Here is a 25495-nt window from a genome sequence, read left to right on the forward strand (position 1 = left end):
ATGGCAGCCTGCAGACAGCCAGGTTGGATCCCGCTGCGAGAATTCTAGCAGCGGGATGTGGTCCCGTGCCCCTGCAGAGCCCTGCGGATTACCCGCTCCCGGTGTCTCCCCTCTGTGCTGTGTCGGCTGCCAGAGAAATAAAACATGCCACGATTTGTTTTCCGTGTGATTTCACACGGACAAATCGCGTCCGTCTGCCTAGGATTGCATTTTCTAATGCAATCCTATGGCAGCAGCTACAGGTGGAAATTCTACAGGAATTTCCGCCCGGGTGCAGGGGGCCTATAGCAATAATCTGTCGCTGCTTTACCGCGGATCCGCAACCCATCCACAGCAAAAGCTGCGAGTGGTCCGTGGATCAGACTGTTTACATTTACTTCAATGGCAGCTGTTTGCGCGGGATCCACAGAAAAATGGAGCATGCTGCGATTTCTTCACGCGTGCAATCCAGGAAAAAATGACATCCACATGCTTTTTATTGCCCTGCAGACACTAATACATCCCTATGGGCAGCTTGACTTGTGGATCTCCCGTGCGGGTGCACAAATCAAGTCCGCCTGTGTGCATTGGGCCTTATTAGAAATAGAAACGCTGCGGTCAGGTGGTGTTGTCCACCTGCGTGGCCAGTAATGCCGTGGTATACTCAGCATATCACTACCGTACCAGTTCTGTTCTATAGAAGGTTTTACCACCTAAGAGCGCCCACCCACTGGCGATTTTTTTTCCCTGCGAAATTCGCAGCATTTTTTTCTCTGCAGGGGTCTATGGGACTTGTAATGTTAAAATTGCGATCGCGCAAAATCGCAATTTACCGCGAAATCGCGATTTTGCGCGATCGCGATTTTAACATTACAAGTCCCATAGACCCCTGCAGAGGAAAAAATGCTGCGAATTTCGCAGGGAAAAAAAATCGCCAGTGGGTGGGCGCCCTTACACTACAACTCCCCGTGTGACCCATCATCTCCCCGGTCACTCTGTGCCCATCACACTCCTCTACACACCCCCTCATGCATTGTGTGACTAGTCCCCCTGCTTCAGAGCCCGCCTCTGCCACAGAGTCATGTGACCGGGAGATGTCACGTGGCCTTCTGACGTCAGACCTCCTTTTACCCACTTCACTCTATCCTCCACCGTGTGGGCAGTGACTGAAGCGGCCGGGAAGAGCGGTGAGTATAAGCAGGGCTCTAAGGAATTTTTGACCGCTGACCGGGTGTGAGAGTAGCACCAGGAGAGGGGTCCCAAGCCTGGGTGACATGATGGATCTGGTTTTGGCGGGAAACAGCCGTCTGGATGAATGGCTATAGGTTTGCCGGCAGGTGATGACGTCAGGTAGTGGGGTGACGGGGCTTATAATGACGGTGTTAGAAGGTCTGCCCTCCGGCGCTGTGGTGTCACTATTATGTTACAGACATATTAGTGGTCCTGACGCTCTCCATGTGAGGACAGTGGCCACCAGCCGGAGCTTCTACCGCCTCCTGTGTGTTCTGTGGTGACAGGAGTGCCGGCTGTCTCTTCTTTCCCTCTGTCCTGGGCTGCTAGCAGTAATAGCATCGCGTCTGACCCGCCCTCTAACGCCGCCGGACCGCATTGCGTCGTCCCGCCCTCGAAGACTCTGTTCTGACTCCTATGTTAGGAGTCTATCCTGCTGGTGCTGGTCTGACACGAAACTGCTGCCTCGCATACCCCGTGGGCTATAATGGCGTCCATCGTGTTCCGTCGCACTGCCTGACGCTTGACTAGACAGGATCGCCGCGCTGTTACATCTGGTGTTTGGTGCAGATCTGCGCCGGAGCCTCAAACGTAGATGTGAATGCAGCCTAAAATAATTTGCCATGACAATGGGGCCTGACCACCCCAGTGGTTTATAATGGCGTCTGCGGGGTTCTGGCGCGGTCTCCATCGTGTTACCATCAACAATTGGGGAACTACTCAGAGAGCGCGGGAAGCACAGTGTGAATACCGCCTTATACCTGGTACCTCTCCTGTTTCTTCGTTCAAAAAGAAATGTGCGTAACCCTAAAAACGCTCCAGAAATCTGAGCGCCTCGCTTGTCACGTGAATTCCTGCGCTTTTACCGTGACTGTCTGTGCCGGCAGCTTTATACATCGGGTTGCTTTGCCTTTAACCCCGACTGCCCATGCGCCTTTTTTACGGTGGTCGTTAAGGGGTGTTGTTACAGCGCTAACTCAGAATCCTGGCACAGGAGCGGAGGCTCAGGCGGTAGCGCCAATCTCTGCTGTTTAACCCTTTACATTCCGCAGTCACTTGACATTTCACCAGTTGGACCCTGTAATGTGATTGTAGTGCCCCAATGGGTTGCTATGGCACCCAGAGGCTTGAAGATGGCCTCCAGGTCTGCCAGTGGCCTGTGAGGGTCATCCTCTGGCTGAGTCATAGGCTTTATAATACACCGCAATACTGAAGTGTTTTAGTGACTCTCACTCCTTTAGGTCAGTGTAATAATATAAGGCCGCTGGTGGGACAAAAGTAAATAGTGTGAAAAAATATGAAAAACCCCATCTTTCCCCACATTAGTGTCACCACACATTTGGTGTCACTGCGGTCGTAACGACCCACGTGTACAGTTAGTGCATTATCCTGTACGGTGCAAGCCGTGAAAAAGAAGATACAAATGGCTAATCTGGCCTTACAAACAACAGAATAGAAAGAAATTAAAAAATGGTGCCAATTGAATGTACAACATTTCCTGACAAAGCAGCCCTCTACCGACACCGTAAACAAAAATCTATGGGGTCTTTAAGTGCAGCGATAGGAAAAAATATTCGTGAAAAAATTAAACATAAACAAATGCAAAAGCCTTAAGCGGGCAGCAATGAAAGGCTCAACAATCTGCTGTGCGCTCCGGTCCGTGGCTGCTCAAGATGTGGACAGGATTGTGGGAGACACCAGACACGTCCAGCGCGGGACGCCGTGGGCAGCGCAGGCGTCCAGCCGGGGAGCGGGGGGACATCTGTTTGTGTGCCATTCAATATACGCTGGCTTTGCACATCAAAGTTCATTGCATTGTCCTAGTTCTTGTCTGTGAAATGGACATGCCATCTGTTTTATTTGTTTTGAGGGTTTTTTTTTCCAATCCCTGGTGTAGCCCGGCACTGACAGCCGGCGCGGCGGGAAAAACCCTTTAACCCATTAAGGATCAGGCTGTTTTGTGCCAGACACTTTTTAGGGATTTTACCCATGTGGTGGTTTAACTGCCCTATTTTTTTTTTTTTTTCATCCAGCATTATTAGTGACCACTAATGCTTATGGGGGCTTTAGGCTATGTTATCATCTGCAGGCGAGGCTCTATTCGGGCGCAGATCTGTCCTGCTCTCCTGGACGCAATAGCTCAGCTCTTTTCTAGATGATGTAGATGTAATTAGCTGTTAACTAGTTCTGCCTGTTCTTGCAATGGTGACTGTATAAGGATTGTCCAAAGGACAATCCCTTTTTAAATGGAACCTGTCCTGTCCCGCAGCACCATAGTGTTATACTGCTGTTGGAAGATGTGACGGGGAGCTGGAAATGTATTCTTTATGCTCGTCCTCTCCTGCAATCCGGTGCTGTCTTCCGGTAAGTTGGTGCACACCACGAAAATATGACTTTTTTTTTTCACTCTATAGGAGAGTGCACGGGATTCTGAAAAGTCAGATTTTCGTGCCGTCTTAATTGGGAGACATCTCTGGAGCCGGTAAATATTAGAGTTGAGCGAGCATACTCGTTAAGGACAGATACTCGAGCGAGTATCGTCCTTTTCGAGTACCTGCCTGCTCCTCCGCAAAGATTCGGGTGCCGGTGTGGGTGAGCGATGGGTTGCGGACGAGCAGGCAGGTACTCGAAAAGGACGATACTGGCTTGGGTATCTGTCCTTAACGAGTATGCTCGCTCATCTCTAGTAAATATAAAGAATACATCAGCAGCTCCCCGTCACCTCCCCTGTTAGCATTATAACTTTGTGGTGCTGTGGGACATGGCAGGTTCCCTTTTAATACACCAAATGTGAGCCTATTACGTAAGACTTTTCTCATCAGTGGAGTGTACCCCAGAAAAGAACAGACTTCCGGGGTCCAGCCCTGAGGGATTTTTTTTTCGTACTGTAGACTTTTTTTGTGTCGGAATCAATTATTTTTTTTCTGGCTTTGATTTCTGTTTTCTATAATTCTAGTGTTGTCTTGGCCTAGAAGATGGCATCTGAAGATATCTCACAGTTGGCCGATTCCCTGGCAAAGACCAAGGTGGGAGGAGGAGAGCTGAGCTTTAAAGGACGAACTCTGAAACTGAACACCGCTCAAGATGGTAAGTGGTGTTTTATCAGCAAAGTTGAACGTAAGATTGTTGGGTACTTGTGGGTAATCTGTCAGCACATTTTTAATCTATACCATTGACGCTATAACGCTATCTTGTAGGCTATTACTGCTTTTATACCACCTGAATAATATTATAAAGAGTTATTTGGAGGAAATAAAGAGTTTAAGAAAGTGGTTTTTTGTTTCTTCGTTTTTTACGCATACGCCTTGGTGAAACATTTGTGAAATTATATTAGGAAGTGGTGACGGATAACCCCCAAGTCCTGACTCTTGTTCAGTCTTACCCACTCAGGATGCTCAGTAATATTTTCTCTATGATTTATTTTAAATTTCAGGAGATAAAGGCTGCTCTGCAATAATGTTCACATGTCAGCCAATCATACGACCTCCAAGTAGTCGTTGGTTTCTGTATTTCTAATTTAGACTGACTGTATGAACAACAGTAGGTTGGTTCACAGTTTCCCTCTGACAGGATCTATACATGGCCCATTAAAGGGGTTGTTCGGTAGCCATACACCCGACCTGTTCATACTGTTGGCACCTCCACTTCTAGTCTTTCTGGTACCGATCACACGGTATGGATCCGTTCCAGGCGGTTGGCTGTCTAGCGCATTTTAATAACTAAGCCAACACAGAGACTGAAACAGCCCGGCTAAGTGAAATAAACCAGTCAGCCCCAGCAATTACATCACCATCGATGGGATGTGGGAGGAGGAATCCATACCATGTGACCGGGTATTGGAACTGCTAGATCCAGCCTCTGTTGCCAAAGTTTTTCTCTCTCTGAACAACCCCACAAAAGGCCAAGCAGGAAAATGTGTCTGTGAAGTCTCCCTGGATGTGGCCAGACTCTTGGCTTGCACTGTGGTAGCTATACACCAGACTCTTTGGCTCAAATCCTCTAAGACAGTGGTCCCCAAACTTTTTGGCACCAGGGACCGACTTCCAGCAAGACCATTTTTACAAGGCCCAGCAGGGTTGGGTGGGACATGGGCGGGGCTTTGGTTATATAGGGCGGGGTTATGAAGGGGGTTGGAGTTTAGTCCATTCTTATTTAATTATGACATTTAGAATGTCCTGGCAGTACACACATAGGGCAGTATATAATTTAGCACCCCACCCCCAGTAATAAGCAGCCGCTTCCCCTGTAATAACTAGCCCCCCCTCCCAGTAATAAGCAGCCCCCACAGTAAGCGTCCCCCCCTCCCCGTAATAGGCAGCCCCCCCAGTAGTAAGTAGCCCCCACCCACCCCAGTAATAGGGAGCCCCGCGTAATAGGCAGCCCCTTCCCCTGTAATAAGTAGCCCCCCCCAGTAATAGGCGGCCCCTTCCCCCTGTAATAACCAGCCCCCCCAGTAATAAGCAGCCCCTTACCCTGTAATAAGTAGCCCCCCCCCCCCCCCCGTAATAGGTAGCGCCCCCCCCCCCAGTAGTAAGCAGCCCCTCCAACCCATATACTTACCTCCTCCCTGCTGCCGCTCTCTGTCTGCTTGCCCTGACGTCAGCCCGGAACGCTTCCTCCCCGAGTCCTCTCCTGCGAAACTAATGAGCAGGGGACTCGGGGAGGAGAATCCTGGCTGCACAGGCGTCAGTGTGCGCCGGGATCAGCGTGATTACCAGCGGGGAGCTGCGGCGCCCCCGCTGGTAATCGCTTCAGTGGTGAGCGGCGTCCGCACGCCGCGGGCCACAAAACACAAGGCAGCGGGCCGGATTCGGGCCGCGGGCCTTGTGTTTAGAGCAAAATTTCCCGGCGGTGCCGCGGACCGGTGCTAATCATCCAACGGCCCGGTCCGCGGCCCGGAGGTTGGGGACCCCTGCTCTAAGAGATCATTAACAGATCGTCCTTTTGTGGGAACACTGCTCTTCAGCGCTGTGATGGTTCGTGATCATTCTTGAGGCCACTGGTGGTTAGAGCTGTGCAAATCCAGAACAAATCCAGCTATGCAAACTCTTAGGCTCGCTCTTTTTGTCGCTGCAAACCCTGGATAACAAGAAAACCTTCCAGGAACAAAAATAAAAGCCCTCCTTTAAACCACAACCCCCCTGACCACAGCCCTGCTCTACCAAATTCTCTGCATGAAGGGCGACCTTAACTCAAACCATCCAGGGTATGGGGATGACTTTCCTTATTCAAGGAGACCTAGCTCGTTCACATCTCAGAGGCCTGGGTTCGGGAGGTAATTTCCTCGGCTATGCTATTGAAATTTTCTGCCCGTCCTCCAGATGGCTTTTTCAGCTCCAGGATTATGGTGTAGCCTTCAACGGCCAACGCTTTGGCTCATGGTATTCATACTCTATCCTCAAGGTGTCATTGTTCGGGTCTCTCCTTTTTAGAATAATTCAAAGTAGTCTATTCCAATCTCTTTGTGGTACCTAAGAAGGATGGCACTATCAGATCCATTCATCCATCATGCATTTCAAGAAGTTAAATCAGTATGTCGAGGATCAACACTTCCGCATGGAGTCGTTGAGATCTGAAATCCATCGACATCAAGGATGTCTGTCTTCATGTCCTCATCTGCTGTGTGCATCAGTGATTTCGCCAACTGGTCGGAACACTACCAATTCACAGTTGTTCCATTCGGGTAGGCTATGGCCCCCTGAGTCTTCACAAAGGTTCTGGCATCAGTGATTGCTCTTCTCCGCCTCAAAGGTGATAGTGGCCATCCTCTATCTTAACAACATCTGGCTGAAAGCTCAAACGAGGTCAAAAACCTGAAGCCTCCATCACTTTTGAACATGCTATCTTGTTTTGGATGGACCATCAACCAACCCAAGCCCTCCCTTGCACTACTGCAACATATGGACTTTCTGTGCCTATCCCTCGGCACGTGCTTGTCTTACTCCCGCCACAAAAAGTACATCCCCTCCAGAAGCTGATACTCTCTGCAAACTCAGAATCCTGTGACTGTTCAATCCCGTGACTCTGAATGAGAGTGCTGGTGCTCTTGGTCTCCTCCTTCAAGGCAATTCCATCTGACCAATTCCATGCTCTGCTTCTCCAGTGAGCCTTTCTCTCCCTATGGGACAAATCCACCTTCCCCTTCAAGACTATCTTCTCTTACAGGGACCCCTCTTCCATCCAACTTTATCCACGCTTTGTTTAATGGTTGAAGCTGTGGCGCTGAGAGCCTGGGAATTTGTGGAACCCATCATACAGACTATGACGAAAACTTGAAAACCCTTCTCTTCTGGGGTTTACCATCATGTCTGGAAAACCCACATTCCTCACGTGTGAGCAATGCAGCTTCCATCCTATGTGCTTCTCTTTATCCCACCTCCTGTCCTTTCTCCAGGAGGGTCAGGATATGGGCTTAAGTCTCAGGTGTCTATGCTGTGCATACTTTTCAATACCTTTCTACAGGGGGTCACTCACACCGCCCCTCTATACCATTCGCTTGTCTCACCTTGGGACCTCTGTCTTGTACTTGACGTGCTGCGGTCTCATGGTTTTAAGCTACATTATGGTTTTAATGTTTTACATTGACGACTTTATCTTTTTCTATCCTACCGTGCATACAAACTGGTTAGCTTGGTACCTGCTAGTAGGAGAAGCTCACACTTTTTTGCTTAGTGTTGGCTCCTAGTGACGGTAGCTGTACTCAGTCTTCAGCTGTGTCCCCACAAGAAAGGGCTTTCACGGTAATTACAAAAATATCATTTTTCTGTGATTTGAAATCATGCAGAAAAGTAAGGAAGGTACAGTTGCTGTCATCTATAGTCAGCACAGTGTGTACTGGGATTAGCATCATATAGCACATATAGGTGATGGACTTCCTTTAAATCTGTTTCTCCCTCCATTTGCAGCTGAGGAAGTTGTTCAAGAAATTGAGAGCTTCGAAGGACTTCAAGCTTTGCGTCTTGAAGGCAACACTGTGGGTGTTGAAGCAGCCAAAGCAATAGCAAAGGCCTTGGAGAATAAGCCTGACCTCAAGGTGAGACTACTTATAGTAATGTAAAATATATCAAAACTATGCTACCATACCGGAGTGCACTACAGGATAGGAGACATGCTGAGTTTAGTAATAATATATAGTTTACTAAGGTGACTTGGTATTTCCATGTAAAAAATTGTTGAAATACATAAGATGTAAAGGCCTGTGACTCCTGCTTGCCTTAGGCCAGCTTCACATGGGCGGGATCCACGGCAAAACACGGGCATTGAAGGGCATGACCTGTCATTTTTTTCCCTTCAAACTCAGTTACAAATTGTGTATTCCGTAAGTAGAAAAAAAATCGCAGCATGCTTTATTTTGCCGCGCAGGTCAATGGAGGCTGTTGGACCCGTAGCCTATATGCAATTAACATTGCGTATGGCTGCGGAACGGCAGGGGAAATACCTTAAAAAAAACAAAAAATGTACTGCGTATGACCAACAACAAGCAATATAGACAATTTAAGTATGCGGAGTCGCCAGCCTGGCTCAGACGGAATTCACTGTGGGCCTCCAGCATGCGGAATCCCACACCTGGCCGTGTGTGTGTGTTTGTAAAATATATATAATATTTGTACAAGTTTGTTCTGTATATTGTGAGAGCTATCAGCAGGAAAAGCTGAATTTTTGAGGCTTTATCAGTAGTTTACTGCCAGGGACAGAATCTATAAGATGATGATAAAGGGTTAAGACAGAAGAAAATTCTTAAAGCACTTAAGGTAAGGAGTACATTTGTTGTCATTTTTCAATTTATTTGGGTTTAATTTAGACCTCATGGCATGTTTCCTTAATTATTATAGAAGGGGGCTGTTTAATGTCCCTTTTCCACGGGCCGACAGTCGGATAAATGACTGCACGAGCGCCAACATCCTCACTAAAATCATTGGCGCTCATGCAGTGCGTTTACACTGACAGACTTCACCACTTGATCGCAGGATTCTTGCTGGTTTCTCGCTTAGCGCTTCACCTTCTATGTGAAGTCTGAAGCGTTTAGACAGAACGACAAGCCTGTGATCCAATGATGGTTTTTAACCCCTTAAGGACCAAGCGCAATAAATATACGGCGCTAAGTCCTGGGCTTTAATCCCTGCCAATAGCAAAAGTATAGAGCAGCATTAAAGCCTCTGCAATCAAGCAGGAGCAGGTCGGGTCCCCAGCTGTTAGTCATAGCTGAGAACCCGGAAGAGAAAGGAGAAGCGTTTACCTGCTTTTACCATCTCCTTTCCTAGCTACATATCACTCAATGAGCTCTATGTACTAAGAAGTTCAAGTGAAAGTGTTTCCACTACATACCCAGGGGCCCCCTGTTAGAGCAGAGCTACAGTCATTGAATGGCTGTGATTGGCTAACGCAACGCTGGCTTTCATTGGCTGATGCCGCACTGAGTTAGCTAATGAGAGCATTAGCTTTCTGGAGGCGGGGCATTCAAGCCCCGCATCCAGAAAGCAACACTCTGTCGGCGAGGAGGTGGGAGCGACAGCCTGCAGCAGCGCCGTGGAAGGTGAGTATTGTTTTTCTTTTTGTTTTTTTTCTACACCATATTCCCGGCGTATAAGTCGACAGTTGAGGGGTTGTCTTATATGCCGGACAATACGGTGTCTATATATATTAATATATATCAAAACATCCAAAACAAAATGAGAAACCCATTCCTGTACTTTAAGTGTAAATATACTTTTTAAAAAAAGCTATAAATGTTGAAGAAAAAAACTCCATACCTTTTTAATAACTTTGGATTTTTTTAGATGCATGTTTCTGATAACAGCATCACTTTTACGTCTGTCTGATATTTGCATTTTAAGCTGATTAGGCAAACAATTTTTATTGCTTTAGTTGATGTTGGTTCATTTTTCTTTCAGAGATGTCATTGGAGTGATATGTTTACTGGAAGATTAAGATCTGAGATTCCTCCATCGCTGGTAAGTATGCTGGTCTATGGTGTTATCGCAATGCAATAAAATTATTTAAAGGAGTTGTACTATGATAAGTTATTTCCTATCCACAGGATAGGGGATAACTTGCTGATCAGTAGAGGTCTCACTGCTGAGACCCCTACTGATCTTGAACAGGGGTTTTGTGCCCCCCTCTGCCTGTCACTGTGCAGCCACTTCCCCCACATTGGCATCACAACGAATGGGCCTTTAGCTGAGCATGCATGATCGCCACTCCTTTCATTTCAATGGAGCAAACAGAAATGCCCAAGCATTTGCCACTCTATTTACGGCAGTCTCATTAAAAGTGAATGCAGTGGCAATGTGCTTGCACAATCAGTACTCTATTCAGTCTTCTCACTGGAGGGGGATGCATTAAGCCTGCAACGGGGACCCCCATTTTAAGGATCAATGAGGGTCTCTGCAGTGAGACCCCAATGATCAGTTTGTTATCCCCTATCCTGTGGATAGAAGATAATTGGTGATCCTGATTCAAGCTCTTTAACTCATTCTCTCTGCAGTTAGTTTTTACCTTCCCTACCAGGCCCCATTTTTCATCTGACACAAATCACCTTAAGTGGTAGTAACTTTGGAATGCTTTTACTTATGTAAGTGAATCTGAGCGTGTTTATTCGTGACACATCCTACTTTGTTAGTGTTCCATTTTTTTTTCCAATACCTCCCCCACCCCTTTTTTTTTTTAAATCCTAAATTGACAGAATATTTCAAAGTCTGCAACTTTCAAACTTTAATTTTTCTGCTTGTAAGACAGAATCATACCAACCAAAATAAGTGATTGTTGGATCACTTGGATAATACACAGGGCATTATCTGACATTGTCACATTTATCACTGACAGTAAGGTCTATTATTGTTAGTGATGACACTGACCCTCATAGGCCACTGTACATAGCAGACCTGGAGGTCATGATTTCACTTTCAGTTGCTATGGTAACCATCTGCACCACATAGCAGGTTTGCTGATTGGCTGAAGGAGAGAGCCTCTTCCCTCTCCAAACCCTTTAGATGCCACTGCCTGCATAGGCAGTGACATCTAAAGGGTTAAATCACGTGGATCTGAACTAAGCCCTATCCTGGTGGTTGTACCCCTGCTGTAACTTACAACCACGATCCCACTTCGTTTACTGGGGGCACTGTTTCTGAACCCTCAGGTAATTTGCACCATACATGTACAACATGATTTGGGAACTACTGGCCCAGTGCACCATATATGTACAGTGCATGTTGGAAAAGGCTTAATAAGCTGTTTTCAGAGTACTGCCGTTCTTATGTGTGTATGTGAGAACTTACATGTATTTCCTTACAGATCTCTTTAGGCGAGGCGCTGACAACAGCCGGTGCGCAGCTGACAGAACTTGATCTGAGTGACAATGCTTTTGGACCGGACGGTGTCCGAGGATTTGAGGCTTTGCTGAAGAGTCCCACATGTTACACGCTTCAAGAACTGAGACTAAACAACTGTGGCATGGGAATTGGTGGAGGAAAGGTACTTTAATGCCAGTTTTATAGTGGAAACAGTTTCATCATTCTTTCTGCTGCACATGTAAAGGGATTGTCACAACAAAGAAACTAGCCTAGTGCTAGGATGTGCGACTAATGTTCCATCAGTGGGGTCTCTGACCCATGTGGTAAGACCCCTATCCCATGTGTCGTCCCCCCAACCTCCCTTGTCTATTACTGGCCAACCATTCTGCTGGTTTCTGCTTTAACGTTCATCTTAACTCCTTATTTGCTAAGCTGAGAACTTCCAGGGTAGCGGGCTGTAACTGCCGAAAAACTGTTTGCAGCAGTTTAGGTCTTCTTGTACTTTGTTTTTCCTGCAGGGGTTCTACTCTGTCATCTCCAAACAAAAGATGCTTTCAGGGATTCTTTTCAGAGGGAAGGTATAAAGGAAAGACTACGTATTTTGTACACTAATTTTACCTGTTTCCTTCAGATTCTGGCTGCAGCACTTATTGAGTGTCACAAAAAGTCCAGTTCTCTTGGCAAACCCCTGGCGCTCAAAGTATTTGTGGCTGGAAGGAATCGTTTGGAAAACGATGGTGCCACAGCTCTGGCAGAGGCATTTCGGGTATGTGCTACTTGTATAATTTACAGTAAGACGGCTGCCTGTATCTCAAATTAAACCTCTTATTTTGTCCCTAGTTGATCGGCACTTTGGAGGAAGTACACATGCCCCAGAATGGAATAAACCATGCAGGCATCACCGCTTTGGCTGAAGCCTTCAAAGTGAATCCGCTATTAAAAGTCATTAATCTCAACGATAACACATTTACAGATAAAGGCGGCATTGCTATGGCAGAGGTAATATTTAGTAGGCATTTGCGATTGATTTGAATATCAGTCAGTTTCCAATGAACTGTTTAAGCAAATGAAATTTTTTGTTTTAGGCATTAAAGACTTTAAGGCAAGTGGAGCAGATAAATTTTGGGGATTGTTTGGTGCGTTCTAGAGGAGCAATGGCCATTGCTGGTGCTCTGAAAGAGGGTTTGCATAAAATAAAGGTACGTACCAGGCTGTTGTATTTCAGGTGGTGAAGTCTTGTTATTAAAAAAAAAAACACTTTTTTTTTTTGAGTTGCTTCTGACACTTGCAAATGTTGTAACTGGAATAAACGCAGGTTCTTGCTACACTTAAAGTGCTAGTGTCTGTGGCCGGGATGATCTGTTACTAAAGCTGGGCAGACTTTAGAGATTTTGAATGATCAAAAAGGCTTACTTAAACTTTTACTATTGCTTTTTTTTCTGTTGCTTCTGTGTTTTCCTATTGGGTTCTCCATAGGAGAAATAAACACCACCCTAAAGAGCGCCTATACCAACAAACTGATGGGTTTTTGCTTTGCAGAAGCACCACATTTGTTATTTTGATGCAGTGATGTTTTGTTTTTTTTTTGGCAAAAAAGTACTGTGTCCAGAATATGTTCGCAGTAGGTCAGTAGTAGAGATGAGCGAGTATACTCGCTAAAGGTAATTGCTCGAGCGAGCATTGCCTTTAGCGAGGACCTACCCGCTCGAGACAGAAGGTTCAGGTGCCGGCGGCGGGCAGGGAGCTACGGGGCAGAACGGAGGGGAGATCTCTCTCTCCCTCTCTCCCCCCCCCCCCCCCCCCCCCCCCGCTCCCTCCTGCTGACAGCCGCTACTCACCGCTCCCCCGCGCCAGCACCCGAACCTTCTGTCTCGAACGGGCAGGTACTCGCTAAAGGCAATGCTCGCTCGAGCAATTGCCTTTAGCGAGTATACTCGCTCATCTCTAGTCAGTAGTAAAGCGCAAAATGTCCTACAACATTACTTTTTTTTTTTTTTTTATATTGGCGTTATTTCTCCTTTTGATGTGTTTTTGAGTCCATAGCATTTTTTTTTTGTAGATCACAACACACCCTGGGTATAGCATTGTGTTTTCTCCTTTATCTGGCAGTTTTCCATAGGCATCTCTATAGAGCAAAAAAAAACTGAAAGAATTGTGAATAAAAAGAACACACAGGCCTCATCCAAAACAGTGTGTGTGTTCTTTTTGGGTTTCTATTTCTTTTCTTTTTCTTGTGTGCGGGTATACTTAAGCCATTTTCTGCTCCTGTTCATGTAACAAATGCATGTGACAGTTGGGGAATGGAAGCATGATGTATATGTGGTATAGCTGATCTGTCATGTTGGATTTTTTTCAAATCTGTTGTTTAGTACAGTTATTAGAAAGCCGTTCAGGCCGACAGCGGATCTGCATCCTATCACTAGAAGCCCAGATGAAGACAGAGATTGATTAGTTAAAAACACAAATAACTGATGTCGTTCCTGGTTGGTGATTTGGATGAAAAGTTGTTTAGAAAGGCTGTCTGAATTCTCTAACATATGAGCTTCACTTACAGTCTTGGATTGGTCCCACTGCATAATGTCATTTCCTGAAGCCAGTTCTATAACTATCTGAAAAAAAAATTCACAAGAACATATATTTTAAAAAAGTGTCTAAACTTTAGTAAGGACTTAAGGCCCATTTACTCAGAGCGATGATCGTTTTAGCGATAATCCTTGCGTCTAAATGTGCGCCTATCGTGCGCTTTACGTGCATTGCTAGCTGATCGTTAAATTCAGGCCAACCTAAAAATCGTCCTTCAGCCTTAACAGCACTTGGGCTATTAACTGCATTCAGCTAAGGCTTCATTTGCACACTTAATTGCTTTTAAGTAGCTACTTAAAAGTTTCTACCAAAAGATCGCTCAAAGCTGTCACTCAAACTGTCTGAGCGATCATTGGGCCCTGTAAATGGGCCTTTAATCTGTATAGCAGCTGATAAACTACATTCATGGAAGTATTTGTTTTAATTTTCTTTGACTTTCATGACAGGAGCTCAACCTTTCCTTTTGTGAAATAAAGTGTGAAGCAGCCGTATGTTTGGCTGAATCTGTAGAAGATAAATCTGAGCTGGAGAAATTGGATATAAATGGTAAGCTTTGGTTAATTTAAATTAACATTTAAAAGCAGTTTTATCAAAATTCTTTAAAATGTAGATCTGTAAATACTTTGCTTTTCTCATTTTACAACAGTTTTAAAAGGAACCTGTCACGCCCCTACAGAACCATACACTACATTATGGTGCTGCTGGGGAGGTGACAGGAAGCCGGGTGATGGATTATACTCGCCCACTCCCTGGTTCCGGTGGTACCCATCGTTGAAGATCGCATCAGCACTGCAAATATACGACTTCGCAGTGCCGTTCACGCAATCTCCTCTATAAGTCTGTGGGAGAGTGCGGCTATGACATTGTGAAAAGACAGTTTTGCAGTGCCAGCATGATCGTAGGAGCGGGTGTTTGTAAAAAATAAAAATCACCCAGCTCCCTGTCACGTCCATAACAGCACCATAACTTACTTTATCATGCTGTAGGGATGTGGCAGGTTCCCTTTTAAATTTACATTTTTTCTTCATAACAATAACTAGATGTAAGTGACCACATTTTAACATCCTCCTGTTTTAAAACTAAATAATTTAATTAAAAGTGGAATTGCACTTTAATTGTGTTCATGCACGTTCTTACTATAGGAATGCTTTGAACTCTGCATGCTTGTTTTGCAGGAAATAACCTGGGTGAAGAAGGATGTGAACATGTTCAGGAAATTTTGGATGGCTACAACATGAGTTCTGTGCTGGCATCCCTGAGGTAGGGAATATTTGGTCTCCTTTTCTTATACTGTTCTGTGCTGTTACTGCAAACCTCCACCTTCAGTGACCCAAAGAAACCTCTTGTAAAGGCCCATATGCACTCAACAATAATTGTTTTGTGATAAATGTACAGAACAGTCCGTTACAAAAAATTGTTTATCATTGATACATGGAATTGATAGATGTAGTTTGTCCCATTGTCAAATCTAAGTGTTCATTGGCCAAATCCATTTCCTATACAGGTAAATTGCATTTCAGTTTCAAACTCAAATTTCATCCTATGGTGCGTGTATGATAGCATGTTGTGAACATACTTGAGTGTTGTAACAATTTGGCGTGACACTCACTTGCTCCCGCGGCCCCAGCTTTTTCATGCCGGCGCATGCGCAAAGCCGAGTCGGCAGCCGGTGAGTGACGTTTCTGTGTGGGGCTCTGCAAGCCCCGCACAGAATTAGAGCATGCCGTGATTTGTTTGCCGCGCGAGATTTCGTGCGGCTGTCTGCATAGGATTGCGTTTGCTAACACAATCCTATGGCAGCTTCCAGGGGCAGAAATTCAGCGGGAAATCCCACCGCATCTGCAGGCGGCCTATCACTATGACTAATCTATTACCTGAAAAGTTCCTTTCAGAGGGAACCTGTTACAGGGATGTCATGATGAAACCACCGCCAGCCAGTTCTTGTGGTGTTTATTACGTAAGCATGTCTGTAAAATTGTTACAGGATAATGGGTGGAGGGAGTTTTAATTCAGCGTGCAGTATATCCCGATTAGTCATCTTAGCAGGTCGGCTTCAGGGATTAGTCACGTTGTGTGTGGGCTGTACTCGCGTGTAATTGACATGCTAGAGAGGTTCCCCAACATTAGCAGTTCCTCTTCTGAAATCTTTCTTCCTGGCCATACTCAGTAAAGCAGGGTGTACTTGCTGCAGCTTCATCTGCACATATGCTAGAAGCCAGGTGAGGTATTTGTGATGTAAAGCTGAGCACCATGTTCTATCAGCAATGCTGTAGGGCAGGAAACGAGAGCTCATGGTCAAAATTTCATGATTGAATCTGCTGACGTCAGACTCTCTGACAAGTAATTTTCACCACAATTGGCCTGATTACCGCCAACACAATGTGGTTATTCCCTGAAGTGGACTCGCCCAGATGACGACCCAGTTTACCTGACAGAAGACAAAACTAATGGCCTCCTTTCTTTGACTTGCTTGTCTATAGTCCACACTATCAGATACCGAACATTTAAGGTGGCTGACTAAGCAACCAAATGTCAGGCTCCACCTCATTGGTCTTTCTTTTGAATGAGGAACTGTAAAATGATCTAAAAAATTCTCTACACGGCACTGAAGTTGTTGGACATCTACGTGAAGGATCTCGTTCAGCTTTGTCAACTTCCTTTTTGTCCAATGAGCCTCTGCTTTGTATATCAACGAGGCAATTGTTCAACATTAAAGTAATTCTATCACCTACTTTTATGGCCCTTTTACATGGGCTGACAGCCTTTTAAACAACTGCACGAGCGCTGATGCCACCGCTAAGGTCGTCAGCATTCGTGCAGAGCTTTTACACACAGACTTGCCGGCGGCTCTTGGGCTTCTCATTTGCTTCTCACTCAGCACTTCACATCTTATGTGAAGTGCTGAGCAGCGAGCGTTTATTCGGGACAAGAAGCCAGCGGGCCAATGAGGTTTTTAAGCTGACTTAAAAATGAACTTAACAAACCGCAAATGACAGGTGAGCTATTTTGGTGTATTTACGTTGAATAATTATCGCTCAAATTAGTTCGTTTGAATGAATTTTAAGCAATAATTTTTACGTGTAAATAAGCCTTTAGCCCAATAAACTAAGCTTGTGGGCTGAAAGTAAGTGACCCATGAAGTCCAAGGATGTAAGTGTTATTCTTCCCCTGTCGTTTTCCTGGTGTGAGCGGTAAAAGCCGTCTCTGCAGTGCATTGAGCAGCACACTAAGTAATCTGCCCATTATAAAATTAGTACTGGGGAAGTACTTGGTGCACAGCCCAATGGATTGAGCAGCGGCTTTTTAGTGCTCACATGGGGGGGAATGACGGTAAATATAACACTTCCCAAGACTTGGAGGGTCACCTACTTTCACCCCGTAAGCTTACTGGGCTATAAGTAGGTGACTGTTTCCCTTTAATACTGGTTATGAATCCGGATTAACCAGTTGTATCTTTCCATAATACTAAAGTATGTGAGTCATGAAATTGACAAGTGCTCTTATAAACTACATTATTTGCATTTGCCTAAGTAAAAGTTGTGAAATCGTATTAAGTTTACTAAAATATTACATAATTCTCAGTGCAAACTACTAAGAAGCTGACCTTTTGCAGTACATACAAAGATAAGTGTGGGTAAACATTCCTTCATGCCATACACTATCTCCATCTTACTGGGTCTAGCCATAAACTAATGCCAGATGACATGGGAGCCTTGAGCTGAAATATTTGGTGAGCACAAACAGCATGTGCCTAGGTTAAAGTTAACCTCTACTATGATTGGTAATATGTTAATGGGTTATTAGTATATACATTAAGACAAATACAAGTTATGATTGGTTTTATGTTATCAAAAAGCTAGCTTTTCTCCTGATTGGCCCACTGTAGAGAGTTGTTTCTAATATCAACTGCTGACCAATAAACATAGCAGAAATCTCTTTATGAACACATCTTGTGTGGTACGTGTGTTGATTCTCTGAGCTCGTACCAAGCACACATAATTTGAACAGAAAGATTTGGATTTCTGTGTTTTACACCTGTTACAGTATTTTGGTCAGTATTTGTAAGCCAAAATCAGGAAGTGTCAATGAGGTTTTATACCATTCCTCTTTTATTCAGTCAAAATGTACGAATAGTGGAGGGGAAAGGTGTCCTTTTTTTTGCCTTTTTTGAGCCAGTATATGCTGCCATACCTTTTTTGTCAACTGTACGGACCAGCCTAGTCTGCTGCACTATTCTATACAGAGGCATCCCACAAAAATATACCATGCAGTATACTCTTTATATAAAGGGAAGAAATGTGGCCTGTGATAATACATGCTCTGCTGTGTGCTGCAAACACTATGTGAACAGGCCCTTAGCTGAATCCATCAACTGTTATCCAGTTAAATCTTGAAACTGTTGAACTTTTTGGTTATTGGTTAACCCTAAATTCAGGTTTTCCCTAGCGGTTTTGACTTCTGCATGTAAATATGGGCACACTTTCAAAGATGTTGGTCTTCATGCTTAGTGAAATTAACCTTTATTTCAATCTAAATCTTTGTGCCCTTTCACAATATTTTAATGTTCTGTTTATATATTTTTCTTTTTAGTGATGACGAAGGGGACGATGAGGAAGATGGTGAAGATGATGACGATGATGAGGAAGAGGATGAGGATGAAGGGGATACGGATGATGCAGATGAAGGGGAGGAAACAGATGACGGAGAGGAAACAGAGGAAGGAGATGAAGGGGAGGAAAATGAGCAAGAAAAGCCCAAGAAATTTCTTCCTCAGGTAATAGTTTAAATAAAATAGTCTAGTTCAAGATTGCAGTTTATGATGCACAGTACAAAACGGACATGTGTGTTGGATGTTTCATAAAGGCTTGTGAATTGCAGAATTGCACAAACTGTTAGCAGACTAGCTTCTCTTGGTAGGAAGCAGAAGACTTGAAAGACTATTCAGTTTGGTGTAGGAAACTTGGAACAACTATGGAGAATTTGAAAAACCATTAGCTTCCCCTCTCTATTTTCAGATAGCTTCCGTTGCTAACGAGCAGTTCTGTGAGCAACAAATATATTATGGAATTGCACTGTAAGCCAGGGACTCCCAACCTGCCCGCTATATGATGGCCGCTTTAGATCAACGCGTTGCATTCACTGACCTGGGCCACACCTCCACTTTTCTTTGTTTCTCTAGCTCCTGTTCACTATATAATGGAAGATTATATCTCTCTACTGTAAACAATGGACACTGTTTCTTAGTTGGAGTCCAACTGCTGGGACCCCCTTCTTCCCCCAATAATCCAGTCATGCATCGTTATTAATGTGCATGATGGGGAAACTTCTGTAATAGGGCTTAAAATGCTCACACACATTAAGAAAGGAAGTTGGCAACAAGTTACAGAGCATTGTATTTATAGTGTACCTAAAGCCGCATTTACACACAGCGATTATCGCTCAAACTATGTCTTTTGAGTGATAAATGTTACGTGTAAATGCTACCATAGTTTGCTTTTCGTCCGAACAATGACTCTTAGCTGAATTTAAAATCTATTGTTCGGACAGAGAGCTGATAGCAGGGACTGCATGCTGCGATTCTCCACGGGAGCACTGATGCCATTGTAATCAGCTTGTGGCAGAACAAAGGGCTATATGCAGATAACAGACCACCTGCTGTTCTCTGCATACAGCTCAGGGAGGCTCATGTACATGCAAATGAAGCTAATAAAGCTGCTTATGGGCATTATTGCGCATTAGCAGCCTATACAAAATGATCGCTCAAATGGTCATTCTCCCTATCCTTTGAGCGAATTTTGAGCGATCATCTTTGTGTGTAAATGGGGCTTTACTTTTAAGACAACTTGCGTTCATCTAATAGCCTGTGTGTCTCATCATTCATGTAATATGCTTTCATTAAACTTTTTTGTCTTACTGCTATAAATTAAGGCTGAAATGCAGCCCCTCAACAAGCCACTGCTTGTTGTTAGGCATTGAGCTTCCCTAGTTACTGGCACGTTAGGACATCATCTTGGCGCTGTGTGGAGGGGCTGACTTCTCAGGCTTGGCTTCCCTGCACCCTCGCTGCTCTGGGATCTGCAGTCAGTGTGAAACTGTACTACAAAGTTTGATTATAGAGCTGCATACTTTCCAAATGGTTCAGTATACAGTGGAAAGATGGTAGCTGCAGAGTGAGCAACACAAGTTTCATGCAAGCGCCAGTTGCCTGTTACTGATATGAGTTCTCTTTTAGCGGAGCAATTGTATGATTTGCAGTCCACACAGAAGCAGCTGACATTGTGTACTTTTTGTTTTATAAATATTTTACACAAACGTAGTAAATTTTAAATTGAAAGCCAGAATCCTCCCCTAAATAACTGTTAACATGAAGCGAAGATCAGAAAAAGTACAATTAGTTTTTTACACATTAGGTTCTACTCACACTTGGTGAGACTTGCTAAAAATGTGTTTTGTTTTTTATTTAAAGTATACCTATTGATTTTTGTTTTCTGCAAGGAGTCTACACCGGCTGCCTCTCCCCGCCCTCCTGTTGATGCATCCACTTTCCTCAACTTTCCTTCTCCTGAAAAACTCTTGAACATGGGTCCTAGGCGCTCAGCAATTATAGCTCAGGTATTCTGTGTTACTACAATACAAATAATTAACGGTATAGTGACTTAAATACTTAAGCCGCTCTCCCACAGCCCACTTTTCCTCCCGATTTAGCAGAGTATTTCAAACAACGCTATCATTGATTTCAATGGGGCTTCGCAAACAAGAGCTGTCTGCTCTATTTTCGTGCTTTTTAACGCACCCAATACAATGTTGAGGTGCATTAAAAAAATGCTGTCAAATACATTCGAAAATGCAGTGCAAAATCCTGGTAAAACGCCACAGTTTTGAACACACGTTTTAGTAACACGTGTGCGCGAGTGGGTCTCACTGTATGCCTGGTAACTGAGAACATACTGTATGTTTTTAAACCTTTTTTTGTTTTAGTTTTTTTTTAAATTTTTTTAAATATGCTGTATTTCCTTATTTGCAGACTGATGTTGCAGACACTGATAAGGTAGTACAGGCTTTTGTCCAAATATCCTCAGTATATAGAGATGATCAAGAGGTAAAGACAGCAGTGGAAGAAACAATTGGTAAGGAAGAATTCTCATAAAGCTAGATGGTAAACTTGGGCTTTATTCAGATGGGTGTATTTTTTTTCCCCGTATATTGTCCTTGTAGTTAACAGCACATGGAACTATTATAGCCGATGAGGTTATAAAAAAAAAAAAAAACACTCTGCATGTCCTGCTCTCATTCATATTCATGGATGAGAATGGCCTATACAATGTGCACTGTCCATGGACATTGACGGGTGGCCATGTGTTGTCCAATCCAAGTTGTGCCTAAGGTTCCTGGGCGCAACGCACATTTGTTAATCTAACAAAGGCCTTACTTGGTTGGTTAATTCTTTCAACTTTGTATTCTTTTTCATTTCAGATGAGTTGATGACGAAGGCTTTTAGCAGCTCCGTTTTCCAGCCAAACATGTTCATTACCAGTTTGCTTGTTAGGATGGGACTACTTAAGGTATGACCACTTTTACTTTTTGCTCTCATGGAGTCGCTAGATCAGCTATATAGGCTGACCATCCTGCAAGCTGTAACTGAGATTTTTTTTTCCAGCTTCAGATATTTAAATTAAGGAAAAAAACTCCCAGGTCCTTCTTGGGAATATAGTTTGTATGAGAAAATGTGGTTTATTAGCTTCATTCACTTTTGTACTGCACACACTATATATCTAAATATGGGGCAAAGTAGAATGGAATTACTGCAGACCTTTACTTGGGGTACATTCACACCTGCAGTAGGCTTTCATTCACAATTCCATTTTTCAGTTTTTTTCTCCCCATTGCTTTTAATGGGTTTTCAGTACATTTTTGAAGCCTGGAAGGAAACCAATATATCCAGAGGAAATCCAGGCAAATATACGGAGGATCAAAAAACTCTCCGCAGATGTGGTCTTGGTTAGATTTTACCCAAAGGCCCTCCAGTGTTGCAAGGCAACCACTGTGCTGCTAGATGAGCTTTGTTGTACAGTCCCTGTTCTCTTGCATGGGTTCTTGCTTTCTGTTAGTTGCTTGTAATGAGGATTTCTAATGCTTCTATTCATGTGTTTATCTCTTTATAGAGCGAGGAGAAGATTAAAGCCGTCCCACACTTGTATGGACCATTACTGTCCTTAAATCATGTTGTGCAACAGGATTATTTTCAGAAGTCTCTCGTTCCTATTCTGTTGGCTTTTATTTCCAAGTATGTATTCAAGACTAAATACTGGTTTTTCTATTGTGCAGTTTACATTGTTTGTCTTTTAAGTGAATTTGTCTCCTGAACTAAAGTCTGAAAATTATTTAGTTCCTCTACTTGGCTAGAATCTCTATAAAGATATTTATTTTTTTGTAGGCCAAATCGTGCACTTGAATCTCAGCCTCAAGCCCGGCACATCCTGATGCAAACTCTTCATAAGTTGTAATCCTTCCAGCACGATTGGACTCTGGTGGCTACAAGCTGCAGAAAGGGGGAAATAATATCACAAACGTTGCTAAGAGACTTCAGACCGTGCAGAGAGTCAAACTCCTTCAGCCCTTCTCCACAGCCCCTTTTCCAGTCTTTGTTTACACATGATTGGGGTTTATGCCCTACCTCTCCATACTGAACGACCCAGATAACTTGGTCTGAATCTCAGGAAACAAAAGGTCTAAAGCTGGACATTTATTAAATGTGTCTTTAATGCCGTGCAGAAAAACACTTGATGGTGTGTTCGCTGCATTGCAATGATTGATGTGAAGCTCCTGTTTAATGCCTACTATTTGAGTATAGATGTTCTTCATTTGGAATGTGATGCATAACTAATTGTCTTAAATATGCAACTAGGGAGTCCATTGATTTGCTAGTTTGTTTTAAAGGGAACCTATCACGACTTTAGTGGATCTGAAACCACCTATACCAGTTAAACAACAAAATAATGCACATTTACAATATTACTGTGTTAGTCATTCCATTAAAAGTGTACGTTTTCGGTTTTAATGTTACCGTGCTGCATGTAAATGCCCAGCAAGCAGTCTAGTGGGCGGGCCAGACTGTCTCTGGTGGTCTGGCTGGACCATCTCTAGTGCGCTGCATACCTCACCTTACGCTGCCTCCTTTTGCTGCTGTGAGCTGAGATATTCTCCATGTCATGAATGTGAAGATCTAACTCTTGTGTATACACTAGGATCTCTGATACTGGTGCATGCAGTTTCTCTTCCCTACTGTGGGTAGAATCAGTTGATTCAACTGTGCATGTGCCGCTCCCGGCAACATTAGACCTGGACCACTCACTGGGCATTTTCATGCAGGCCAGGAAATGTTAAAAGCATTCTTTTTTTTTAAAGCATGCTTTTACTGGAATAACTAACACAGTAATGTTGTAAATGTTCATGACTTTGTTTTAAATTTCATATCTACACAATTAGTGACAGGTTCCCTTTAAGAAGGCAGGTATGCTATTTCAACAGAAATCAATCTGAGTAACAGGCACAAATGAAAAAGCCATTTGATAGCAACTTCATATGTAAAGTGTATCTTTTAAAATGAAGGCCTGCAAATTTAGATAAAAGCAAAGCCCATGCCCTGGATCTCAAGGGATCGGTGTAAATTTATGTGTAAATACTCAGTTTTTTTTTTAATCGTGTCACAATGTTTTCTTACGCTTGTAGAACTAAAACATTTTTAACATTCGTTTTTGCCAATATGGGACTTGCGGTAGTTTTACATCTCCATTGGAACCTTCCTCTGGAGATTCTGTTGCAGATCCGGCTTCCAATACCGGAAGAGAAAGCACAGCATGCAGCGCTTTTTCTTCCGTCCCAGATATAGGCAGAAAGCGGGTTCTGTCCAGAGTTGGAACTGTTCGGCTGTGGGGATTCCCCTTTCCTGATCCCAGAATGGAGCAGATTTCCCAGTGTAAGTGTGAAAGCACCCTTATCCATATTACCCTGACTCCTTTTATGACTATGTTATTGAATGAGATGTGGATTGTTTTTTTTTTTTGTTTTTTTTATTATTTATTTCTTTAATTTTAAGCCACATCCTGAAGTTTCACACTAACACAAAATATAATGCAGGATGCATGTTCTGCAGAACTAAATTAAAGGGTCACATAGAAAGTTGCTAAAAAAAAACACAAACCTCTAAAGAACTAAAGGGAAACTATTGTCCCTTTATGATTTGATCCCATCATCTCCTCAAGCTGTCAATGGATGAGAAATTTCGTAGTCCTAGTGGCCTTGTTGACATTACAAAAAGGTCTTAATAAACTGTATTCTCACGATACTTGGCTTATTTATATGTAGTAGATAAGACTCATGTAGTGTTTGAATTGCTGGGATTTTGGCTGTCTAATGGCCCTTTTATACGGGCCGAGAATCTCGTGTGCCCAATGGAACGAGCTGGTCACGTAATCACCAGATCGACTGCACTTGGGCAGCCCATGTAGGTTTCACGATTCTCGTTCAAAGTTTCAACAGCACAGTAAGCCCACGAGCCGGGGCTGGTTTTTATGCCGGCTGAAACTGAACAACAAGCGAGAACCTCATGATTCTCGCTCATCGTTCAGTCGTTTGCCCGCGTTTAAACTGAAAGATTTATTGTTCAGTTTCATTCGTTTTAATGATTTTCTGAACAGTAATCGTTCTGTCTAAACGGGGCATTAGAAACCTCTCTTCAGGGAATCTGAACCCTTAGGGGTAAGTAAACGCACAATAGAAATGCTGCAGCTGCTACCTGTGGATTTGGACAGATGAAATCTACAACATGATACAGTAGCAGGCATGTAGATGAGGATTTTACAAATCTTATCTATGTGCTGTGGAATTTTTGTGTATTGAAGTTGTCTTGCATTGTGAATTTAGAAATCTGCAGAATGTTTAAATGTTTTTGTTTCAGACTTCATCCCTTCTGTTGTAGCATGGGTGAAATTCATGGTGTATCAGCTGCAAAATCCACATGTGGATCTGCCCTCATTGCCATGTTGTTGTATGGTCCATAACACTACGTTGTTTAGTATTGATCATAAGCATCATTGGACAGATCCCAGCAGTCACACTCTGCAATTTGCAAGTCCTTTCTACAGGATTCTATTTTTTTTTTTTCTTGCAAACTCCTATTTGAAGGACTCGTACCTGATACTTCACTGTTAAACACGAGTGGACAAAATATCAATCTTGACTGGTTAAATAAACTGTTCACCTCTTCTAAGGGGATTTTGTTTTCATTAATGTGAAGTAAAATGTGTTTTTGTATCATTAGGGGATTGAGATTACATTTCGTATAAACCCCTGATGCTAGAAGGTGGTTATCCCTCCTATGCTGGCAGTTTGGATGATCTCTCTACAGGAACTCA

General features: G+C 43.6%; 1 protein-coding gene across 2 annotated transcripts; it reads left to right on the forward strand.

Moving 5' to 3' along the window:
• Positions 1–1062: 1062 nt before the first annotated feature.
• LOC136621049 (ran GTPase-activating protein 1-like) lies at positions 1063–25350 on the forward strand. Of its 2 annotated transcripts, none has more exons than XM_066596235.1 (16): positions 1063–1166; positions 4166–4296; positions 8115–8242; positions 10101–10160; positions 11500–11679; positions 12130–12264; positions 12339–12497; positions 12584–12697; positions 14528–14627; positions 15257–15341; positions 18672–18855; positions 20577–20693; positions 21106–21208; positions 21555–21643; positions 22244–22365; positions 22516–25350. In XM_066596235.1, exons 2-16 carry the CDS (start codon positions 4185–4187, stop codon positions 22583–22585), a joined length of 1758 nt encoding a protein of 585 aa, XP_066452332.1. In that variant the 5' UTR covers positions 1063–1166; positions 4166–4184; the 3' UTR covers positions 22586–25350. The 2 variants fall into 2 exon arrangements, with proteins under 2 accessions (XP_066452332.1, XP_066452333.1); XM_066596236.1 differs by lacking the exon at positions 1063–1166 and adding an exon at positions 3473–3573.
• The last annotated feature ends 145 nt before the right edge of the window (positions 25351–25495 follow it).

This window comes from Eleutherodactylus coqui, chromosome 3 (genome assembly GCF_035609145.1).
Source record: "Eleutherodactylus coqui strain aEleCoq1 chromosome 3, aEleCoq1.hap1, whole genome shotgun sequence".
NCBI classification, from domain to species: Eukaryota; Metazoa; Chordata; class Amphibia; order Anura; family Eleutherodactylidae; genus Eleutherodactylus; species Eleutherodactylus coqui.

Bases quoted from the DNA above. Each gene is read 5' to 3' on its own strand.
- LOC136621049 (XM_066596235.1), top strand. From the start codon at position 4,185: ATGGCATCTGAAGATATCTCACAGTTGGCCGATTCCCTGGCAAAGACC. The intron at 14,628-15,256 runs GTAAGCTTTGGT...CTTGTTTTGCAG, and splicing joins GGAGAAATTGGATATAAATG to GAAATAACCTGGGTGAAGAA. The intron at 15,342-18,671 runs GTAGGGAATATT...TTTTCTTTTTAG, and splicing joins TCTGTGCTGGCATCCCTGAG to TGATGACGAAGGGGACGATG.